Source organism: Narcine bancroftii, chromosome 1 (assembly GCF_036971445.1).
Source record: "Narcine bancroftii isolate sNarBan1 chromosome 1, sNarBan1.hap1, whole genome shotgun sequence".
Classification (NCBI taxonomy): domain Eukaryota; kingdom Metazoa; phylum Chordata; class Chondrichthyes; order Torpediniformes; family Narcinidae; genus Narcine; species Narcine bancroftii.
The window spans coordinates 323,255,354-323,281,491 of record NC_091469.1 but is presented as its reverse complement, the minus strand read 5'-3'; the positions used below and the strand labels follow the sequence as shown (position 1 = coordinate 323,281,491).

At 38.7% G+C, this 26,138-nt stretch overlaps 1 protein-coding gene across 1 annotated transcript in view; it reads right to left on the bottom strand.

Annotated features, from left to right (window-relative positions):
• Nucleotides 1-26,138, bottom strand: part of stt3b (STT3 oligosaccharyltransferase complex catalytic subunit B) — a 108,154-nt gene that overhangs the window by 71,489 nt on the left and 10,527 nt on the right. The window contains exon 2 of the mRNA XM_069907339.1: nt 2,830-2,938. Within this exon, the coding sequence (XP_069763440.1) occupies nt 2,830-2,938 (109 nt within the window). The remainder of the gene's footprint in view (nt 1-2,829; nt 2,939-26,138) is intronic.

The window sequence follows — 26,138 nt, the reverse complement described above, 5'->3', positions numbered from 1 at the left end:
TCTGTTTTGATCTATAAATGGCTAAGAATTCCTGAGTTGGTGAGAATGGAACATATTGCAAAGCAATGAACTCTGAGCAAAATGCATGCTTCAGAATCTGGACATGGGCACTCACATGATGTGGTCTGTCCAAGGAAATTGGTTGAGTGTAATCAAAGGAAGCCAATGCTGATTCACTCATCATGACAATAGATTTATGTTGCACAAGCAACATTGATGGTACTTCAGGATGTTGAAGTCCACTTTTACAAGGCATACAAGAGGATGAAGATACAAGACAGTCAGGGTACTGAGCAACTAAACCAGGGAGATGTGGTGGCTGAGCAATTTAAATTCAATTGAATCATTCTTCAATTTAAAAATAAATCAAGTTGGAATGAGGGTAATCATGAGTGAACCAGACTGCCTTAAAAGACATCCTTGCACAGTGTATGACCACCATGATTTTAACTGCTTTCTTCGGTCCAGGGCACTTTGGAATGAACAATAATTGGTGGCATTCTGATGGTATCTATTGCCAGTGAACAAATAAAAAAACAAAGCTACACCTTGGTGATTGATTTGGGGTGCCTTGGTGCAAGAGCAGGGATTTGAAGATTTTCCTCTGCAGCTTAGTTTGCCTCCACCAGTAAACACACTAGGTGAGAAGTGCAAAAGTGCAGTGAGAAAAATTAAGAGAGCTGGAGAGAGAGCCTAGCCTTGCTTAAATGGAATTGGGTCTTTGGTGAGCCTGTTAATAAGTATTGTAGCTCGCAGGTGTAGAATGGAGATGACATTCTGAAGTAACTAAATTTGTGAATGATTTTAAACACTGATAAAGAGGAATTCAGACACAAATTCACAGCTTCCTCTCCCTTCACAAGGCCAGACGACTTCAATAACTGTGATCAGGACATCATGATCATTAGTTTGTTTACATTTCTTTAGTTGTTTATGTGCACATTGTGTATAGTTTTTTTTTTGCACTACCAATAAGAGGTAATTCTCCCTTGCCCACAGTAAAAAGAATCTCAGGATTATATGTGATGCTATGTATGTACTCTGACAATAAGTTTGAAATCTGAACAGCATGGCAGGGACAAAAAGCAAAATGATCTTAACATCTGCTTCTATTTTTACTTTGTGTTCCTGGAATGAGTTTTAAATACCAAATCCTCCAATTAGCATTTGGGAGTTACCAACTGAACCAAGCTCCAGCGTGATTGATTGCTCAATTGATTTATCCCCTCGGGAGTCCTTGGGATCAAGAATAATTTCCTTTCCTTCCAGCTGTATGGGTTCTGAGGCCAATGCAGAACCTGTAGTAGACTCTGTCACACGTTGGGCAGGTGGATGGATAGAATGGATGTTTTTCTTCTGCTGTTTACACGGCCTTCTGCACACTGCCAAAGAATGGATGAAGGTTCAAATGCTGCTCCTCTATTCTGAAATCTCACGGGCCAGGGATCTTACAATTTTTTTAAAATTTAAAATCACAGAAATTTTTTTTTTTAAAAAGACTTTATTTAAAATTTTTTATAACATGAATACAATAAAGAATTACATTTAAAGAAAAATAGAAAAAAAATAGAAAAAAAAATTACAAAGGTATGATTACAATATTACATCAGAAAACTACACAAAATAACCCCCCCCGTTAATTGTAACACAATATTAATAGTCTAACTTAAAATTAGTCCAACCCTCCCCCAAAATAAAGAGTGAAGAGTTAATAAAATTGACAATATTATATATGAAAAAAAATACCCACTTACAAAAAAAGATAAAACTTAACCTAAAAAATTCTAACAACAAAAAAAATTGTCAATACTAAAATATCACACTTAAACATATATTTAAATCAAACTTAAATGAATATAATTAGCAAACGGAGTCCACTTTAACTTATAAAAATACATCTTATCCTGAATTGAAAAAGATATCCTTTCCATAGTCAAACAAAATTTCATTTCCAAATACCACTTATCTAAAGTTAGTATATTTCTATCTTTCCAAGTAAGTGCTATACATTTCTTAGCCACAACTAAAGCTAAATAAATAAATGAAATCTGATAATCCTCTAAACCTAAATCGATTAATGATTGCATGTTCCCTAATCACAGAAATTTTGAACACAATTTCCTCGATCCACCTCGTCTTGCCAGGATGGAATCTGGAATATTTTGGATGTAGCATTGATGGTTTCTCTCTAATACACTGAAGTACTCGCGAAAGATGGTTCATAACCCAGAAGTCACTGCTGCCAAGTTGGTACGAACATCACTGAAGACGATGGTGAACTTGGGGTGGCATGATTTGAGTAGCAGTTAGCACAATGTTGTTATAACGCCAACGACTGGGACTGGGGTTTGAATCTAGCGCTGTAAGGAGTTTGTATGTTCTCCCTGTACATGGTGGATTTCCTCCAGGTGCTCCGGTTTCCTTCCACCATTCAAACCATATCCGGGGGTAGGGGGGGTTGCAGGTTAATTGGGCGGCATGGACTCGCGAGCCGAAATGGCCTGATACCATGTTGCATGTCTAAAAAAAATATTGCTAAAGATGTGTGGCTCCTAAGATATAGAAAGCAGTCCACATTTTTCAGGATCTACTGACGGACAGCAGTTGGTAAAAGCCTTTGGCTTGTGGACACTAGTAAGGACTCTCTTAATTTAAAGAGCTATTATACCCTGTTAAAAATGCTGTTAAACAAGGTCATAAGGACTTGTATTTTCTGGAACAATTTTCATTCTACACAACAAATGTAACACCATTATCCAAAATTTAATCTCTTCGTGTTGAGTGTATAAACTTTTAAATGTCAACATTTGTCAAGTTCTCCATTCTTACCGTTCCTCCAACTATTCTTCCTAGAGGATACCATGCTCTTTCATCAAACCAATTTAGGAAATCATAGAATCCATGGGATGCAAGATAATGTGTAGAACGATAGTTAAACCTGGAAAAAAAAGTTTACAATTATTAAACAATAAGCTCTGTGATGACTCACCTTTCAATTCAATGCCCATAGGTGCACTGCACAATTTGTAATCACTGCAAAATGCATAAAATGTTCACCAATGCAACTATAATATGCACATTTATGCTTTATTTCTAACTTTTTCTTTCCACTCACATACCACTTTAAGTAATCTCTATGCCAATAGGTGCTGTGATTAGTAAGATATTACTTAAGGTGGTATGTGAGTGGAAAGAAAAAGTTTGAAAATCACTTCTATTTTGCAATCTTAAGTGCTATTCAAATCTATAAAGCTATATAGATATTCAATAAAGAAATTAAAGTGTAGGTTTTTTTGCACAAGCAAGTTTCATCAGTCAATAACAGGGGTGGGCAACCTTTTAAAAAAAAAGTTGCATTCCACCTTAAGTAATCCTTATGTCAAGTGCTCTGATTATTAAGGAATTGCTTAAAGTTTAAAAATCACGGCTTTAATCATACTTCATTGACTCGTTATGTGCCTGGTTTCATAACTCCAAAGGAAATGGGCCAATGACAATTTTTCTCAAGCAAAATATTTTAATAACGATTGGGTTTAGAGTGATGATTCTCAAACTTCCCATTCACATCCTACCTTAAGCATTCTCTTACCAATCACAATTATGGCATAGGGAATACTTAAGGTGGAATGTGAATTTTTTTTAAAAAAAGGTTGCCTACTCCTGGTCAATAACAATACCTGTGAAATACCGTAAGAAATGTTTTTTTTAATCTTGAAGACATTTTCAAAGTTGTTAAACAAATGGTCAATTTTCTGCTCCCCCTTCCCCTATTTTGTAACATATAAAAAATGAAAAAGCACAGCTCCAAGTTGTATTGAGTGAGAAAAGCAAAAAGGGGCCCAACCATTGGACTCAAGAAATCAGATTATTTGCTTTGTTGCATTGCAGCCTGTTCCATCAGGGCAAACAAGTGAATTATACCAAAATAGCCCAAACTGGAGATGCGATCACAATGACCTAATTCAGTAAACTACAATGGATGTCATAAGAGCCCAGGGAGATTTTAATCACAGATGGCCAAGGCTTTGCTTAACAAACAAGAGGATAAAATATATTTTTTTTTAAAAAAGTATTTCAGCAGCCTAGGTACAGCTCTTCCATTACCATTATTCCAAGCATATCATGCAATTTTTTAAAAATCTGAATAAGAAACTGCATGTTATTGCTTTCAAGTCTTCAAATGCTCTCCTTCCTATTTGTCTTCACTGCAGACAAATGAAAGTGCTGTAGTGCATTCCACGTGTAGACTGGGTTCTATGTGCTCAGCCCGTAATACCATTTGATTTTGAACCATTCCCCAACATTCTCCCCATCAGCTTGCAAATTATTCCTCTTCAAATTCAAATCTAAGTACCTTTTATAAAAATGCACATGGATTCTGATTCTTCCAATCTTTCAGAGGTCATATTCATCAAAACACAACATTCCAAGATATTTTTGACCAAAACAAAAACTAATGCATGTCAAGCAATGGCAAACTTGGTCAAAATTGATTTGTAGATTTTTTGAAGATGGGAGAAAAAAGGCATAGGGGGGAAAATATACACAAGCCCAGAATGGAATATGGATATTACATAAAGCAGAAGTTTGCAGAGACACACTGAAGTAAAAGTAAAGGAATTTGACAACATGAGCTAGTTTCATAATCTTAAAGATTATGTAAAACTGAATTATGCACCACGTAGATTGCTGAAGACAGAGCTTTGAAGAATTTGGAGAATGAAAGCATTCATTCAGCTGTGCTCCTTCATACATTCCCACCATTTGTTCAAGCTGAAGAATGCAAAATACTAGGAGCTTTAAAGTTCACAAGTTCCAATTGTGAAATTGCTAGACTTTTGCCAAATGTTAAGTTTCTTCATCTTCAACTTTCTGCTCCATAATGTTTACCAGTATGCATTTTTTAAAAATTATTACTTCAGCATTTTTTTTTTGTGCGTTTAACAGCCTGAGGCATTCAAACATTCAATCACCTTGAGAACTTTGGCATTTGGTTAGCCTGGAGCAAAGATTGATTGGTTCAAACCTTTTTTAGTCAGTTCTGATTGGGTTTCGTATAACTCCAGTGATTTTATTTAATTAACTTCATCTTGCATCATTAAATGGACAAACCATTGGCCTGAGTTAACTGAAGGGCACTGGATCTGCCTCATTATTCCAGACAACAGTAAGTACAGTTGGGAACCATTGTATACTGCGTGAGCTAATATGCAAAGTTTTCAATCTATAAACTATTTTGGTCAGTAATTGATACAAGATGCATACTTTCACTGAGTATAGTTCATATTGATTTCCAGTAAGGCCTCCATAACATTGGAATTGCTTGGAATCATTGATTCATGTTCATTGTTTTCTAGTTTGTGAATTCCAACTTGAAATAACATGTTTCTTGAATAAGTAAAAGAAGATGTGTTACAATGGGAGATGAATAACATGCAGTTTCTTATTCAGATAATAGAACAGTCATACATCAGAAATTCAAGCCCAAACTTCCATGTCAACTGAATCAGCATTCTGGGCTGGTCCCATTTGCCTGCATTTGGTCCTTGTAGCTCCTTTAAGGATCTTCTAATCCCTTTCCTATTCATAATTCCATGCAAATGCCTTTTGAACATTGTAATTGTCCCTGTTCTACTTCCTTCTGGCAGCTCATTCTAGATGCAGATTAACATCTGAGTGCAAAAGATGCCCCTTAGATCCCTCTTGAATCTCTACCCTCTCACCTTAGAACTATACCCTCAGCTCCAAGATCATCTACCCTGGGGAAAAAGACCAAGCATTTGCTTTATCCATGCCCTTCAAAGTTTAACAAACCTCTACTAAGTCATCCCTCAGCCTCCTTTACTCAAGGGAATGAAATCCCAGTCTATCTAATCTCTCCCTACAACTCCACCTCTCCTGGTGAATCTCTTCTGCACTTTTATATTGTTTAAGAAAAGGCAAAAAGGAAAGATAGGTGTTAGTGTTATATTATAATTATATATAAATATGTTTTTAAAAAGAGATAGATTGTGGGGGTTTAGTGTAGGTCACTTCACAAACAGATACTTACACTCACATCTCATTTAAAATGTAAGTGCTTTGGAAAGTATTTCAAAAGCAGGAGCAAATGGAAAAGTCCAGGCTCAAGAACTAATGAAGATCTTTCAAGGATTGGGTTTGGAGCCTTGGGAGGGATTCTGCTTTTTACAATAAAAAACAAACAGGATTCTTCTGAGAGAGAGAGAGAGAGAGAGAGAGAGAGAGAGAGAGAGAGAGAGAGAGAGAGAGAGAGAGAGAGAGAAGAGAGAGAGAGAGAAGTTCTACAGTAGCTTTTAAGGCTGCAACATGGCAAGCTGGCAGTCTTGTTGAAAACCCCATTTTGAAGACAGGTTGTGAGTTCTGAGTTCAGCTTGTTCAAAACGATTGTAGTCCTTACATGACAAAATAGCTAGCTGGAATGTTTCTCCTGAAATAAGGGAAACAAGGGGAACTCGGTGGTGACCTGGAAGAAGAGGTTATCATTTGGAAAACCCATGATGGGGCATGTTTCTTCGGTAAGACACTGAAGTAATTGATCGGAAGGAATCAGTTTGTGTGTATCCAATGAGCACAAATATCTCTCTGAAATCAACAAGAACCTTCCTGAGCAGTAACCATTTATCTTTAAGCACCAGAGCCTGGTGAAAATTCATAAATGTTAAATTCTGTGCATAGTTTAAGAATCACTTGATACCAGCAAACTTGGAGGAGTGAGAAGTGAGATTGGACTGTGAATCAAAGAACTTTCCTGAACATGTACACATTACATACACATGTGCTTAGAATTAGAAGGAAGATAATAATGTAAAAGTTTGATCTTTTTTTTTAATGTTAAAAGAAAATTAAAAGCAACTTTTATTCAAGTAACCATTTGTCTTAGTGAATTTCTATTGCTGCTGGGTTTTGGGGTCCTCTGGGCTTGTAACAAAGGAAAAAAAACTTCTTATTCCTCCTCCCTGGAATCATTTCCACAAACTTCTTTTGCATCCTCTGAAAGCCTGTCACATCTTTCCTGTTCATGGTGTCCAAAATTGGAAATTGTGGCAGAACCGGTGTTTTGTAAACATTCATTGCGACCGCCTTGTCCACACCTCAATTTATAAAATCAAGGATCACGTGATTTTTTAAAAACCACTTTCTAAGCCTTTTAATGAACTATGCACATATATATCCAGATCTGTTCACATACCCATTATAAAATAAGTTGATGTTGCCTCTCATTCTTCCAACTAAAACGCAACTTCTATTTTTATGCATTAAATTTCATCAGCCAGTGCCACCAAGTTGTCCACTTTTTTCTGAATGCTGTTAGCATCCAGCTTGCATCATATTATGCTTCCATATTTTGTGTTATCTACATGTTCAGGTTGTCATTATATTTTATGTGAAGTAGTAATTCTGGTACGGATACAGAATCTTTTACCAAAACCCTTGGAACCAAAAACTTTTCAGAATTTTTCAGATAATAGTGTTGAGCCCAGAGGACCCCAAAACCCAGCAGCAATAGACATTCACCACGACAAATGGTTACTTAAACAAAAGTTGCTTTTAATTATCTTTAAACATGAAAATAGAATCAAACTTTAACTTATCTCTATTAACTTAACTAACCTTAACCCCCTTCTAATTCTAAGTGCACGTGTATGTAATGTGTACGTAAATGTATGAAAAGTTTTTTGATTCACAGTACAATCTCACTTCTCATTCTTCCTAGTTCTCTGGTTGTAGGCAATTCTTATACTGTGCACAGAATTTAACATGTATAAAGTTTACAAGGTTTTGGTGCTCGAAAGGTAAATGTTCACCACTCAGGAAGGTTCTCGTAAGGTTTGCAGAGAGAGATTTGTTGTTCCAGAATTTCCACAACTGAGGAATCACCATTAGTCACCTCAATGTCTCACTGATGAAACTTGGCCCATTAGGGTTCTTCAGATGATAATCTCTTCCTTTCAGGCTAGCACAGAGTTCCTTTCTGTTCCACTTATTCCAAGAGAAACATCATCTCTCTCTCTCTCTCTCTCTCTCTCTCTCTCTCTCTCTCTTCCCCCCCCCAAACTGAGACTGCTAGAAAGGCCATATGACTCTCACTTGCCACAAAACCCCCACCTTCTTCAGCAAACCACAAGAGTTATCCTTCAACTTCCATCTGTTGCTTTGGGTAAACAAAACCCAGGAATGACCTTTCTGTGAGCACTAAAGATACTTGCAAACAGCCAGAGTGTCTCCAGTCCAAAACATCTATTCATTTTATGTCATTTCAATTAGCACCTACTTGTGGAATGTGCATAGCATTCTCCATAGTTTCTGTAAAGTCCACTGAATATGCATTCTTCACTATTTTGAATAAGATCTGTTTTAAAATGTGTGTATATATGTAACCTACTCTAATTTTACTAATTATCTCCCAAATATATATTCCATTACAATAGTAACAGCGGTATGTTAAGCAATTGCACGGATTTCTGATTTGCGCAAAACAAAGACACACTCCTACTAGAAGGGTTTCTGGACAGGGGGAGAAGTGGCGGCAACACTGGACGGGGGTGAGAGGGGAAAATGAATTGAGATAAATATGGACCATAAAACCACTAGTGTACTTTAAAATTTTTTTAAAGTAAAGCATACAGTAAAACTTCAAACATAAACCAGCAACGACAGATGGGAGGTGTCGGGGACCAGCGGCCATCTGTATTGAAGAATTTTCCTCAGGCTCCCGGACAGGAGCGGGGGCAATTATTGGGGACCAATGGCAGCAGTGAGGAGGTGTCAGGACCAGCAGCCGTCCGCATCAGAGAAGTTGCCTTGGACTCCCGGCACATCTTACTAGTAAGAGCACTGAGACATGGTGTTGGATGGGGGTGCGTTGCATCGGGTCATGTTTGACACCAAACCCGAGCTTTGGCATGTAGACAACATCCATGGAAAAAACTTTTGGTTTTCGGAGGTTTCAGTTTTCAGAATTTCGGACAAGATTTATGTATCTGTACCAGTCCCTGGGGTACTTCACAATAGGGTTGTCCACTAGTCGGTTAATCCTTCCAAAATTGTCAGGCCAAGAGAACCTCACACTAAATAAGGTTTGATCTAACCAAGGATTCACAATGATACACTAGATTTTCAATCTCCTCATGCAAGCCTGTCCTTCTGCTTTAATGTTTATTCATTTCCTTTTGATTTTATTAAAAACTTTTAGACTTTCCTTCTCCTATGTCATGATACAGCAATTGTGCAGCTTGTGCTTTAAAAAGTATATCACCCATATTTAAAAAAAACAGGAATTATAATCAACCTAAAAATACCCATTTGGAAAATAAATAATACAAATGCAGTAATCAATTTAGAGCTTTAATGCTTTTTGCTGAGCACTTCCAGCATTTGAAAATAACAAATTATAAAATAAAATGCAACACTAACAAATGTTTTCAAACTATTTTCAGCATTAGAAAATTCCTAGGCACTACTTTGAAATAGTTTAATTAAAAAATTTAAGGTTTCAAGGAACTGCGTAGTTATTAACATTTCCATAAAACTAGAGTCATCGACTGGTAACAGCATGGAAGGAAGCCATTTGGCCTAGAGTCTGCACTGACTCGAGCAAAAACAACCCATTTCATCCAGAACCCTTCCCATCAAAATCAGCATTCTGGAAGTTCCTTCCTCTCATATACCTGTCCACATCTTTTTGGAATGCTATAATTGGTCTCCATTAATATACTTGGCACAGCTTTCAGGGCACTAACTACTGGTTACATTCAAAAAAATACCCATGGTACTTCTGACTCGTCAATTACCTTTGTTCCACATCCTCCAGTTCTTCAACATTCTGCCAACAGCAAACACTTCTCATAAATTCAAGTTTGTTGTCACATCTATTGAGGTTCAGTTTTGCATGCAATCCAGCTAGTCAACCCTTGCATAGTTCAGCAATAAAAACAGTGCAGACTCGGTGAGAGAAATGAGTTAGGACAGAGCAAGGGAAGCATACTTCTACTGACTGTAATTTTATCTAATAATCTACTTTGTCTATCCATCATAATTTGCAGGCTGAAATGAAGCAGCCATTTAATTTCCAATCTGGTTGCATGGATCAAGATAACCATACAACTTGTTTTTTGGAAAAGGTATAATATAATGGACAAATATAATGGACAAATCAGAGATGGGGGTCATAGAAGGATCACAAGAAGTATATTGGCAAGGGCTTTAATGAAAAATGAGCATTGAATATTTTCAAAATATAAAAGATTATCGAACCTTTGGAGAGAGAGAAAAAAAAAATAAAGTTAAATGTTTCAGTCACTGGACAACTTTTTGGCAGGAATAGAGATCTTAAAAGGGGATTCAGGCTGGAAAGTGATAGGTAAAACTAGATTGACGGGATGATGGGCAGATAGATCCAACTGGGAGAGAGACCATAGGAGAAGTGATCAAAGGGAGAAGAAATCTTGGTGGGTGGGCAAGTGTGTGGGGGAAACTAAAAATTGGGGATGGAAACTATTTTAGCAAGATCCCCAATAGTACAATGACAAAGAAAAGCCAAGATGAACTCAACCTTGCTAAAATCAAGGACTAAGGAATTTGTTAAAAGTTAAAAGTTAGCTCAAGGCAAATGATTTAAGTAAAGAACACCAGAGTCTGCAGCTCCACTTAATCTTAAAAATGCACAATAATTACTGCAACTACTTTCCTCATTAAATAAAATATTTGCTTGGCAGATAAAACTAAATCAGAGTCCAACGTCATGATAACCTTTGCTCATCAAACTGGAACAAGTTTCATGAGACAAATTTAACTAGTCGTTCTAAAAAGTAAGCAGTTTTATTTAAATTTCGAAGCTCAATGCTACAATACTTTTATCATCGCTGTATTGGTGACAACTGGATGACTGTTTTGAGTTTTGTGTGCTCGATGGAGATGTGGGGGGGCTGGTAGTCATGGTGGGAAGCTGGCTGATGGAGGACCTCAGTTTTCTTCAGGCTGACTTCCAGGCCAAACATTTTGGCAGTTTCCGCAAAACAGGACGTCAAGCGCTGAAGAGCTGGCTCTGAATGGGCAACTAAAGCGGCATCGTCTGCAAAGAGTAGTTCACGGACAAGTTTCTCTTGTGTCTTGGAGTGAGCTTGCAGGCGCCTCAGATTGAAGACACTGCCATCCGTGCGGTACCGGATGTAAACAGCGTCTTCATTGTTGAGGTCTTTCATGGCTTGGTTCAGCATCATGCTGAAGAAGATTGAAAAGAGGGTTGGTGCGAGAACACAGCATTGCTTCACGCCATTGTTAATGGAGAAGGGTTCAGAGAGCTCATTGCTGTATCTGACCCGACCTTGTTGGTTTTCGTGCAGTTGGATAACCATGTTGAGGAACTTTGGGGGGCATCTGATGCGCTCTAGTATTTGCCAAAGCCCTTTCCTGCTCACGGTGTCGAAGGCTTTGGTGAGGTCAACAAAGGTGATGTAGAGTCCTTTGTTTTGTTCTCTGCACTTTTCTTGGAGCTGTCCATCGGGCACACAAAACTCAAAACGGTCAACCAGTTTACCTATCTCGGTTGCACCATTTCATCAGATGCAAGGATCGACAACGAGATAGACAACAGACTCGCCAAGGCAAATAGCGCCTTTGGAAGACTACACAAAAGAGTCTGGAAAAACAACCAACTGAAAAACCTCACAAAGATAAGCGTATACAGAGCCATTGTCATACCCACACTCCTGTTCGGCTCCGAATCATGGGTCCTCTACCGGCATCACCTACGGCTCCTATAACACTTCCACCAGCGTTGTCTCCGCTCCATCCTCAACATTCATTGGAGCGCTTTCATCCCTAACGTCGAAGTACTCGAGATGGCAGAGGTCGACAGCATCGAGTCCACGCTGCTGAAGATCCAGCTGCGCTGGGTGGGTCACATTTCCAGAATGGAGGACCATCGCCTTCCCAAGATTGTGTTATATGGCGAGCTCTCCACTGGCCACCGTGACAGAGGTGCACCAAAGAAAAGGTACAAGGACTGCCTAAAGAAATCTCTTGGTGCCTGCCACATTGACCACCGCCAGTGGGCTGATATCGCCTCAAACCGTGCATCTTGGCGCCTCACAGTTTGGCAGGCAGCAACCTCCTTTGAAGAAGACCACAGAGCCCACCTCACTGTCAAAAGACAAAGGAGGAAAAACCCAACACCCAACCCCAACCAACCAATTTTCCCCTGCAATCACTGCAATCGTGTCTGCCTGTCCCGCATCGGACTTGTCAGCCACAAACGAGCCTGCAGCTGACGTGGACATTTACCCCCTCCATAAATCTTCGTCCGCGAAGCCAAGCCAAAGGATTGGTGACAAGAGTTCTGCTTTTTTTTTTAAACCAGGCAGGACGACAGAAGTTTAAGTTTTCTACAAACATCAGAATCAAAATTTATCGTCAAGAACAGGTCGTAAAATTGTTGTTTTGCAGCTGCCTCACAGTGCAAATATTGTTATAAAATTAATTTAATAATAAATAAATTAATCCAAAAATAAGAGAAAGTGAGGTAGTATCTGTGTTTCACTGCCCATTCAGAAATCTGATGGCAGAGGGGAAGAAGCTGTACTTGTGCTGCTGGGTGTTTGTCTTCAGGTTCCTCTATCTCGTTCACAATGTGAAGAAGGCATGATGGTGAGGGTCTTTGTGGATCAAGACTGCTTCCTGAAGACACCGCCTCTTGGAGATATCCTCAATTGAATGGAGACTGATGCCTGTTATGGCGCTACACTCTCTGTAGTATTTTCTTGTCCTGTGCAATGGCACCTCCATACCAGACAGCGATACACCATAGAAATTTGCAAGAGTGTTTGGTGATATACAAAATCTCCTCAAGAAGCATAGTTGCTGGCAACCCTTCTTCGTGATTGCTTCTGCATGGAGGTCCCAGGAACCTGAAGCTCTTAACCCTTTCCACTGTTGACCCCTTAATGAGGCTCATGTTCTCCTGATTTCCCCTTCCTGAATTCCACAATCAGCTCCTTGGTCTTGTTCATAATATGGAATGCAAGGTTGTTGCACTCAATTAGCTTATCTATCTCCCTCCTGTGCGCTTCCTCATTGCCGTCTGTGATTCTGTCAGTGACCGTGGGGTAATTGTCAAATTTATTAATGACATTTTTTTTTAAATTAAAATTTGAATTGTGCCAAGCCACATGGTCATGGGTACATATCAAGTAGAGCAGTGGGTTCAGCTCACATCCTTGAGGCGCAGCTGTGTTGAATGACGATGAGGAGGAGATGCTGCTTCCAATTCATACAGACCATGGTCTTCTAATGAGGAAATCAAGGATCCTGTTACAGCTTTTGGAGCTAGATGACCAGCACGGAGGGTATGACGGGATTGAAAGCTGAGCTGTAGTCGATGAAGGGCAGCCTAATCTAAGTGTTGCTGTGGTCTCGGTGATCCAGAGCTGAGTGGGGTGCCTGTGATATTGCATCTGCTGTGGAGTGATTACAATGGTAGGTGAATTGCAGTGAGTCCAGATCTTTACTTAGGTATGTGTTAATTCAGGCCATGACCTACCTCTCAAAATATTTCATCACAGTAGATGTGAGTGCTACTGGATGATAGGCATGAAGGGAGCTCACTCTGCTCTTCTTGGGTGCCTATGTGATTGATGTCCTTTTGAAGCAGGGGGGAACCTCTGACAGCAGCAAACAATAGGCTCAACTCCAGTGAGTAGAGAATTCTTCAGACAATTCAGCTCTGGCAGCAAACAAAAACCCCATAACTGTGCTAATTTTAGAACAGGACTGGACATGGATAGAATATGATGGTGGACAGAGATGCAACACTCCTGAAGAACCCAAGCTTTTATTTAAATTGTAAGCCTTCTTTCTGGGATCACTTGACTTCTATTAGAGTTGGAAGTCGACGAGACTAAAATGGCTTGAAGCTTTAAAAATGATGGCATCTCACCTAACTGCAACCTGTTTAAGATCTAACACTGTGCTCAATATTTATGACACAAGGAACCAGGGCATATTTACCAAATGATACAAACATGTAACACAAAAACATCAAACATACCCAAAGAACCCCAAAATTGTGTGTAAAACAACATTATCAATAATTGTAATACTGTACCAACCAAACACAGGCACCATTTTCAATTGTGAAACAATGCCTTGCTGTGTTTTCTCAAAAAAAGGGGAAAGATAACTGGACTGCTAACCCATAGGTTAAAAATATGACAGAATGTTTCCATGGATTGCGAAAATGATTAGATGCCATGTGCAGGATCATTTCTGACAATTAATTTTCTGTAAGACAGAGTATTATAATAAAAATGCTACTGGAGAACCAAAGTTGATCCCTATTAAGCTTGAAGATATAATTTACACTTGGGGATAATTAAACTGTAAGGGGAAAAAGAGAGAACATTCGAACAGCTATTTTGGAGATACCCATTAAAATATTTCACATCACATGATGTGCTTCACTCAAGTACACTAACTTTGTATTTTCTTTTCAAGCATAGTTTTCTACCTTGTAATCTAGATCTCCATCAAAAGATTCCATGAAGCTGATGGGCAGAGAGTTAATGAAAATGACATGAGATGGTGGTGGTATGGGTATCAGTTTTATCTATTGAACCGATTCTGCGTAGCCTTATAAGTCACTATTTTTTAAGAATCTAAATTAGTTGCAGGAATTAGTCAATGGCAGATAACAAGTTCTCTTTGATAAACTCTACCAATTACACTGGCAAAAAAGCATCTTTAAGAAAATTCAAAGCTGATTAACAATTTACCTGGCTGATTTCAGAGCTTTAATTCCAGAATTTTAAAAAAATCTGCAGCCGTCAGAAAAAAAGTGTTTTTTTTTCCCTGTCTAGTCTACTGCAAAAGCTTCAATTCACCACTTGTCCTTTCTGTGTGAACTCAACTTGTGCACCATATGATGATTTCTTTGCAGAGTGAAGTGCTGACAGAGAACACAAATTCAGCTGATCTCTCTCAACCACTCCACAAGATGTTATTTTCCATTATTTCTATTACAAGCCCCAATGCCTGAGCGTGGGCATGTCCAGGCATAGCAGCAAACCCCAAATTATGCTGAGGAGGGGGTGGGCATTTGCACTCTGTTTTATGTTACACAAATTGAGACCTGAAAAACAACATTGATTATTTTTCCTCATAAATTCTATTTTATTCTGCATCTAATTTTTTAGTGATTTGTAAATTCTGTACCATAACCGTTAACAATAATAGCGTGACAAAGAAAACCATCCAAATCCATGAAACCTGTTTACCAGTACAGCTGGATCTTTGCTAGAACTGCTCGAGCTATAGCTGCAACACCGTCAAATTGCTGTTTTGGCTAAAGGTTCATTCTGCCAACTCAATTAAAGATATTTCCTGGTCTGGTGGAACAGCAAACATTTAAAGATCACTAGTGTTACTTCAGATTCACATAATTAGTTGGATAGCTCAAAATTAATGTTGTTTGTTGATGGAGGATTGGTTAATTATGGAATTTAAAATCTACTAACAGAATTCTGTTTCACTGCCTTCTTTCTGCATAGTCGAGTGTGTTTAAAAGTGAACAAGAGTGAGCCTCATATTACAGCCATAGACTCACAGTCCAGAGAGGACCGAATGAAAAAAAATTCAAAGGTTTGGCTGCATTCAAATCCCTCACTTTTCCCAAGTGAGTTTCACTGCTTTCTACTAGGCCATTAGATGAAGTACTGAGAAGCACTCATAGCCTTCTATTAACAGCAGTAAATATAACAAAACTATTGTGTAAAGAACACCTTTTCAAAAATATTTACTGATCAACTGAGACAATGACTGCAGAGAACTTCCTGGTAAAACAAATAAGAATGATGTGAATTGCACTGTTGTGGTACTGGCACAATGGAACTATTGATATCTTCTTTGAACACAGTGGAAGAATAATAACGTGGGCTACAAAATAAAAGCACTATGAAAACAGGAACTCATTATAAAGTAATCATCCAATCCAAGAATTTTAAAACTAAACTTCAGTGACAAGTTTTTTTAAAAACCGCAACACTGGCTGAGAACACGACCAAACTCTACAATCAAGTCAACGTGGAATCACAGAACATACATCATAGTGAAGGGCCCTTTATGCCCACTTCATCCATGCTGACCCTGATGCCTATCAATGCTAATCCTATTTGCATGCATTAGGCCTGTATCCTTCTACTCATTTCCTATTCAAATATCTTAATGTAGTTGCCCTGCAGCTTGTTCCAAATATTCAGCACTCTGAATGGAAAAACTTACCATTAGACCTCCTTTAAATTTCTCCCCTTTCATCTTAAACTATGCCTTCCAGTTCTAGACGATCCTGCTCTAGAAAAAGGGCTCTTAGCTAACCATGTAATTTTCTAAACCTTCATAAGAGCATCTATTAGCCTTGGAGTCCAGTGAGAATAAATTTAGCTGTTCAATCTCTCCTTGTATCCATTCAAGGCAACATTCTGGACATGCACTGAGCAAAAATCTTCCAGGGAGTGTATTCATTAACTGATTCAAATAATTAAAACAAAAACTGGTTTCATACAAATCAAACATTTCAATTATTTATTGTGCATGATAGAAATTTACGTTGTCATCTTTCCAGATAAAACAAATGGTCCTTAGGTTGCCAAAATAACCAAGCCATCGACAGAATATGAATACCATAAAAAAACTCAACCCAACTTCTCAAAGATCTTTGACCAATTCTATCAAATGCATCAGAGTTGAATTACATTGCCTTGCTTTCAGATATTTTTATTAACTTGTACACCAAGAGCACTCAGCGTGATCTTAAACCGTGATCTTAAACCGTGATCTTAAACCGTGATCTTAAACCGTGATCTTAAACCGTGATCTTAAACCGTGATCTTAAACCGTGATCTTAAACCGTGATCTTAAACCGTGATCTTAAACCGTGATCTTAAACCGTGATCTTAAACCGTGATCTTAAACCGTGATCTTAAACCGTGATCTTAAACCGTGATCTTAAACCGTGATCTTAAACCGTGATCTTAAACCGTGATCTTAAACCGTGATCTTAAACCGTGATCTTAAACCGTGATCTTAAACCGTGATCTTAAACCGTGATCTTAAACCGTGATCTTAAACCGTGATCTTAAACCGTGATCTTAAACCGTGATCTTAAACCGTGATCTTAAACCGTGATCTTAAACCGTGATCTTAAACCGTGATCTTAAACCGTGATCTTAAACCGTGATCTTAAACCGTGATCTTAAACCGTGATCTTAAACCGTGATCTTAAACCGTGATCTTAAACCGTGATCTTAAACCGTGATCTTAAACCGTGATCTTAAACCGTGATCTTAAACCGTGATCTTAAACCGTGATCTTAAACCGTGATCTTAAACCGTGATCTTAAACCGTGATCTTAAACCGTGATCTTAAACCGTGATCTTAAACCGTGATCTTAAACCGTGATCTTAAACCGTGATCTTAAACCGTGATCTTAAACCGTGATCTTAAACCGTGATCTTAAACCGTGATCTTAAACCGTGATCTTAAACCGTGATCTTAAACCGTGATCTTAAACCGTGATCTTAAACCGTGATCTTAAACCGTGATCTTAAACCGTGATCTTAAACCGTGATCTTAAACCGTGATCTTAAACCGTGATCTTAAACCGTGATCAAATGCACCAGAGTTGAATTACATCGCCTTGCTTTCAGATATTTTTATTAACTTGTACACCAAGAGCACTCAGCGCGACCTTAAATCGCGACCTTAAATCGCGACCTTAAATCGCGACCTTAAATCGCGACCTTAAATCGCGACCTTAAATCGCGACCTTAAATCGCGACCTTAAATCGCGACCTTAAATCGCGACCTTAAATCGCGACCTTAAATCGCGACCTTAAATCGCGACCTTAAATCGCGACCTTAAATCGCGACCTTAAATCGCGACCTTAAATCGCGACCTTAAATCGCGACCTTAAATCGCGACCTTAAATCGCGACCTTAAATCGCGACCTTAAATCGCGACCTTAAATCGCGACCTTAAATCGCGACCTTAAATCGCGACCTTAAATCGCGACCTTAAATCGCGACCTTAAATCGCGACCTTAAATCGCGACCTTAAATCGCGACCTTAAATCGCGACCTTAAATCGCGACCTTAAATCGCGACCTTAAATCGCGACCTTAAATCGCGACCTTAAATCGCGACCTTAAATCGCGACCTTAAATCGCGACCTTAAATCGCGACCTTAAATCGCGACCTTAAATCGCGACCTTAAATCGCGACCTTAAATCGCGACCTTAAATCGCGACCTTAAATCACGATCAAGATCAAATGTATCAGAGTTGAATTACATTGCCTTGCTTTCAGATAATATTTTTATTAACTTGTACACCAAGAGCACTCAGCATGATCTTAAATCAAGCATGAACGCAAATTCTTTTCAATCTATCAGAATAATTTTGCTCTCAACATCACCAAGACCAAGGAGCTTATTATTGATTTTAGGAAGGGGAGACCACACACCTGTCTGCATTGATGGGATGGAGGTAGAGAGGGCTATTATCTTCAAGTTCTTGGGATCCCCTTGAACCAGCACTGAACAGATGTGAAAAAGAAACACCATGCCTCTACTTTATAAGTCTGAGTCAAATACTTTATCGAAACTTTACGTGTGTTCTTTGGAAAAAAAAACTGACTGGTTGCAGCACAGCCTGGTTTAGTATTCAAGTGCCCTGAACTCAAAAGGCTGCAGAAGGCAGTAAACATAGCCTGGGGTCCATCACATCTATGTGAGGAGCCTCCTCAAGAAGGCAGCCAGGGCCCCCATAAAGGAGCGCCATCACCTTGTCATACCTCTTCTCACTGCTGTTTTGGAAAGAAGGTACAGAAGCCTGAAGATCAGGACCTCTAGGTTCAGGAAGTTTTTTTCCCCTGCCAATGGCTATCAGGCTCTTGAATCTCTCTTAATACATTAATCATAAAGTACTCAGATACCACACAAAAAAAGACCTAGCTATACCACGGCACTTTTTTGTGCAATCCTTGGCCCCAAAGGTTTGGCGACAGGTAGTGGTGGCGGTCACACTGATAATGACTATTTCTGCGGTGCTATGGCATAACATGTTCCCTGAACAGTCCTGGGTCGCGGGTTGATGGTGCCATCACTATGTCATCAGCCTGACCCTAGCCAGCCGCTTGCAGTGGCTGGACATTTATGGAGCGAGGTGGAGCACTCCACTCCACTTCTGACACAAGCCTACAAAAGGATCGGAGCTGGCACCTTGGAGCCACTCATGGGCCATATATGGTTTGCCATGCAAGGATGGAGGATCTCTCCCTTTACATTCTGATTTTTTTGCTTCATAAAAGGGCCTAATCTCGCTGAAGTTTCTCTTATTGTTAGGGCACCAGGCAAAGCTAATAGTAACTCTTTAGGGAGAAGTTGACATATATCGTGTATATTACATTTTTTGTATAGTTACATGGTAATAAAGAAACCTTGAACATATTGGTTTTTAATTTAATGCATTGAAGTTTTTTTTTTAAAGTACCTGTTTGGTTGCAAAAGGAATGTCAATGCATGTGCACACTGTACTATGAATATGACAATAAACATTATGAATAGGCTTGAAAATGTTGACTTTATTTATCTTCTGGTCTAATAGCCACTTGACCAAAATCCCTTCCACCCTACTTCCAGAAATGAAATTCCAATTGCACCTGATCCAGTTCGAAACTAGACTCCCCTCTTCACTTATCAATGGGGTCTGCAGTGCTGTCCATTCCATGTTATACACAAATTTTTGCTTTGCATCTCACTCATCAGCCTCCACTTTATAATTTCTGTCATCACCAAGATGATGCTTCCATAAGCTGTGTGTATATCTGTATGTTTGTATGTATGTATGTTTACACACACACACACACCCACCCACCCACCCCTCCCCCCTCAATTCACACCCTTCACCACTTCATTACTCTTCTCTCAGGAAACACTTTATTCAATTTAAAAATATTCTCACTACAAGTCATCATGTCTTCTCGTTGGTCTGTGAATAAACACATCATTCAATAGTATCAAGGCTGACTTCCTACCTCAGCTCCTTTTTGCTGCTTATCCTATATTCCTTTCCACACAAAAATCTATCAAGTTTTGAAATCATTCATTATCCTTACCAACTAAGCATTCAGCAATTTAGGTCAGAAAACTCTGAAGAATGACAACCCTCAATGATTTTTTTTTAAAAAATCCACTATTCAGTTCTAAACAGCTGAATTAAACATCCTGAAACTGTGACCTTTCAAGAAACTATTATACTTCCCTAATGAACTCCCTCCCTCTGTGAACTTGATTCTGGAATAGAAATACACTTTTGACTTCTGGAGTTTGATTCAAGTTGTCAGTCCCTCCTACGACTGCTCATGCAAATCCCCCAATAAAGTAATCAACATTACTGTTTTTTTAAAGATACAGAATGAAAAGGAAAACCCAGCTGGCAACATTCAACAAGGAGAGGGCTATTTAAAGGGGATTTTTAAAACTTCAATTTTAAGAAGCTCATTTAAGCACCACTTCATAAAAACAAGACTGCTAAGTGAATCAAATTTCAGTCCAACTCAGCTAAAAATGGAAATAATTCACATTCAACCTACTAATACCATATATTTCCACAAATAAGACGATACTTGAAGTACCTAAAAAAAACCCACCCTCCCCAAAAAAAGGTTGTCCTATAGGCCAGATACAAAAAATGTGTCCTTAAATTCTACTCAAAATACCACATCATTGGCTCCATAAGCTACCCAGACCTCACCCTACAACACAATTTTATGCTATATTTTACAAAAAAAGCTGCTGTAGTGTACGCAATTTTTATTTTGCACTAAAATCCATTACCAATGTGGTGTTAAACCAATAAAAGAATTGTGAAATACCAAAAAAAAAAATTCACACATTTAAAATCCTTGAAAAATCACTAGCTTCATCTAAGGAAAAGAACTCGACAAGCACATCCATAGTCTCACCAGACCCTTTCATGCCAGGCCTCCACCTGGAGATTGGCTACAAGCACAGAAGGAAACATAAAACTCACCTTTCATGGAGAAGCCCTAAAAGGCTGCTCCTGCGCAGCATTCACGTCGAGGAGCGCATCATAGCGCCCTCCGAAGACTGGTCCCGTAGCATCACAGCCTGTACTGGCCACCCTCTGCCCCGAGGACCCCACCAGCCACTCCTGCCCCGACGGCCCCTGCCAGCTGCCCTACCTTGAAGGGGTTATGGAGGGAGAGGGGTGAGTGGGGAGACGGGTTACAGGCTGACGGAGTCATCAACCTGCTCCTAACCAACCGCTGTACATTCATGTGAGGTGGCGGAGTGCTGTGCTCTGCCAATTATCCTTCCCTGAGAGGGATTGCAGTCGGCGCCTTGGAGCCAGCCACAGTGCATTCATAGAGGTAAGTCTCTCAACACAAGGGCAGCTATGCCTTTACAGTTGGGCTTTCTCTTTGCATGAAAGAGCCTACTGTTTACATTGTCATCATATGGGTTCCAGTCTGAATCTGGTGAGTCGGTTTTGGTGTCAGTGTCTCACAATAAATCATCCTCTGTACCATCCATTGATACTGCACTTTTTGAAAGACAGAAGCTAGCAACAGACTAAACTGTGAATCACTTTGTGACGGTGCTTCACCAACCTACCGGCCATGCCCACCAACTCAGTCAACACACGTATGGCATCGGTATGTTTGGGGGGGGGGGGAATGGGGTGGGAGGGTCATCTGATACCACCGATATGAGCTAAAACCATGAAATTCAGACTGAAATTGGGGTCCTGTCTTATCTGAAAGTCCCCTTATCCACTGAAATATACAGTATATTATTTTCATTGGAAACCCCAGAACCAAGTTTGAAAACCATTGCTCCAAATTTCCTCAATAACACAGCTCATAAATAGTTCTTGAAGGTGTTGACATATTCTCTCCGAAGAACTACAGATGAAAGTCTCCAATCCATTAGCAATAGGTGAAAAGTTGACCAAAGTGCATGAAAAATATCAATGTAATTTTTGAACTGACAATAGAAAATGTGGGCTGTCATAAATGTTCAGAATACCTAGGAACTACAGGGGCTTATATTAAAATTACTGGGGCTACTTTCAAGTTATTCAGGGAAAGCATCAGTACATTATTTTTTTCATTAGGAGATACATTTTGATTGTTATCTATTTTTACATATTACCACTTAATGCTGCATGAAAATACAATTCAAAGCTCTCACAGAGAGGAGTGATAGTAATATCTAGTATTTAAATTTTATTAATAGCACAGTAGAAGCCAATTCCAGTCTTTCAAATGCCATCTGATTACACCCAAATTAACCTATAACCCTGTATATTTTGGAGAGTGGAAGGAAACCGGAAAACCCACGCACATACAAACTCTTTACAGACAGTGCGGGATTCAAACCCAGTCTAGTAGAGTGTTGCACTAACCATGATGCAAACCGTGCCACATTGTCACACAAGGACTTGAAGCAAAAAGGCACAGCAGATGCAAACTGTGTGGTTCCTGAAATAACCATGAATACGCATGAATGGAGCTTTATTCCCCAGTGCATTTATTTGGATCATCAATACTCCTGAGAAAAAGAATCTTCAATAAAATTTGGATGCATCCAATTGAAAGCCAGACAATTCAGAAAAACTCAAACTTTACCATACAATATGAAAAAACAAAATGCAAGTTCTTCTAAAAACACTCATTAATAACCTTTGTCAATGATTTGAATATATTACAAGTTCATGTTGCTCTTATATGCTCTTGAAGGAACTCACTGATTCCCATTGTCCTATATTGAGGCTATGCCTTGAGAAAGCCACAACTACTGGAATTCCCTCCTTCTGCTCCTTATAGAGAATGCAAATGTTACTTCTTAAACGCTTTATCCAAATGCATGTCGTTGTTAATGTTTCTGAAAAGGGTTTAATTTGATTTTCTCCCTCATCAGTCCCTCCCTGAATTTTTGCTGTACATTACCATAATTTTCTTTTCCCTGTCTTTGTTGCAAAATATTACCAGCCTCAATTGCATTTAAGCTTTCTGTACAAATTGGTTTATACTTAAAGTATGGTACATAACAAAATATGACTGTTTGAATGCAATGATTATAATCCTAATTTTACATGCGACACCACTACAATGAACAGAAATAAATCTTTCACTGAAAGTCATCCAGACAGCATGGATCTCAACAGCATAATCAGATTTTAAATGTCTTAAATTGAATACCATGAGTTTCTCCAGCATTCATGAGTATATAAAAGCAGCATTTTATCAATAATATACTCCAATCGAAGATAAAGGCGATTGTTCATGAGGAGCAATCCAGAAAGTAGGGTAAAAACAACAGTAAATTATTATCTAATTGCAGAGGTAGGATAACAGAAGAGGATGAATAACAAAAAAAGTCCTATACAATAATTCCACATCACACCAGGGTAAAGAACATTAAGGAGAGTGAAACACAAAAGTCTGCAGATGCTGTGATTGTAGTAAAAACACAGAAATGCTGGAGGAACTCAGCCGGTCTCACAGCGTCCATAAGAGGTAACGATATATTACAGATGTTTCAGGCCTGAGCCCTTTTTCAAGTACAGTATGAGCAAAGAACAGAAAGGCGTCAGAATAAAGAAAGAATACTGTCCAAGGGAGGAGTCCAGTCCCACAATAGGTGTTAATTGGATATGATAAAATGAGAGGTGAAAATTGATTTTGGTTCTGTGAAGGAGACAGAGGGAAAAGGAGAGGTCAGGGAGTAGAAGGGTGGGGGAATTCTTCCTCACCACCATTCAGAACCTCAAACAGTCCTTCCAAAATTTAACATTTTACTTCCAAAAGTAACATTTCACTTGTGAATCTGTAAGGGTCATCTACTGGATCTGGTGCTCCCGTTGTGGTCTCTTCTACAGTGGAGAGACTGGGAGCTTGTTTCATTGAGCACCTCAGCTGAGTCTGCTGCAATAGTGTGCATTTCCAAGTGATCACCCATTTCAATTCCCCATTCCATTCCCTTGCTGATATGTCTGTCCATGATCTCATGCACTGCCAGATGGAGACCACCCCCACAAATTGGAGGAACAACACCTCATCTTCTGTCTGAGCACCTTCCAACTGGATTGCATTCACATCGATTTCTCTGGATTCCATTAAAGCCATCCCATTCTTCTCCTTCCCCCTCTCCTCCCCCCCCCCCCCCCCCGGCTCTGGCTCTTCCCTTTTCCCTGTCTCCTTTCACAGAGACAAAATCACTTTTCACCTCTCCTCTTATCAGATGCAATTAAGACCTTTTGTTGGTCTGAATTCATCCCCCTGCCAGTCTTCAGTCTTTATTTTGATGCCTTCCTGATCTTTGCTTATAACTTGGCCCAAAACTTCGATAATAGATCTCTACCTCCTGTGGACACTGCAAGATCAGCAGAATTCCTCCAGCATGTCTGTATTTTTAAAGAAAATTAAAACCGCCTAATAAAAACACTACCACAACCATAAATAAAACCGCCTAATAAAACACTACCACAACCATAAATAAAACCGCCTAATAAAACATTACTACAACCATAAATAAAACTGCCTAATAAAACACAACCATAAATAAAACCACCTAATAAAGCACCACCATAAATAAAACCTCCTAATAAAGCACCACCATAAATAAAACCTCCTAATAAAGCACCACCATAAATAAAACCTCCTAATAAAGCACCACCATAAATAAAACCTCCTAATAAAGCACCACCATAAATAAAACCGCCTAATAAAACACCACCATAAATAAAACCGCCTAATAAAGCACCACCATAAATAAAATCTCCTAATAAAGCACCACCATAAATAAAACCGCCTAATAAAACACTACCACAACCATAAATAAAACCGCCTAATAAAACATTACTACAACCATAAATAAAACTGCCTAATAAAACACAACCATAAATAAAACCACCTAATAAAGCACCACCATCAATAAAACCTCCTAATAAAGCACCACCATAAATAAAACCTCCTAATAAAGCACCACCATAAATAAAACCTCCTAATAAAGCACCACCATAAATAAAACCTCCTAATAAAGCACCACCATAAATAAAACCTCCTAATAAAACACTACCACAACCATAAATAAAACTGCCTAATAAAACACTACCACTACCATAAATAAAACCGCCTAATAAAACACTACCACAACCATAAATAAAACCGCGTAATACAACATTACCATAAATAAAACCGCCTAATAAAACACTACCACAACCATAAATAAAACCGCGTAATACAACATTACCATAAATAAAACTGCCTAATAAAACACTACCACTACCATAAATAAAACCGCCTAATAAAACACTACCACAACCATAAATAAAACCGCGTAATACAACATTACCATAAATAAAACTGCCTAATAAAACACTACCACTACCATAAATAAAACCGCCTAATAAAACACTACCACAACCATAAATAAAACCGCGTAATACAACATTACCATAAATAAAACCGCCTAATAAAACACTACCACAACCACAAATAAAGCCGCCTAATAAAACACAACCATAAATAAAACCGCCTAATAAAACACTACCACTACCATAAATAAAAACGCCTAATAAAACACTACCACTACCATAAGTAAAACCGCCTAATAAAACACTACCACAACCATAAGTGAAACCGCCTAATAAAACACTACCACAACCATAAGTAAAACCTCCTAATAAAACACTACCACTACCATAAATAAAACCGCCTAATAAAACACTACCACTACCATAAATAAAACCGCCTAATAAAACACTACCACTACCATAAGTAAAACCGCCTAATAAAACACTACCACTACCATAAATAAAACCGCCTAATAAAACACTACCACTACCATAAATAAAACCGCCTAATAAAACACTACCACAACCATAAATAAAACCGCCTAATAAAACACTACCACTACCATAAATAAAACCGCCTAATAAAACACTACCACTACCATAAATAAAACCGCCTAATAAAACACTACCACTACCATAAATAAAACCGCCTAATAAAACACTACCACAACCATAAGTAAAACCGCC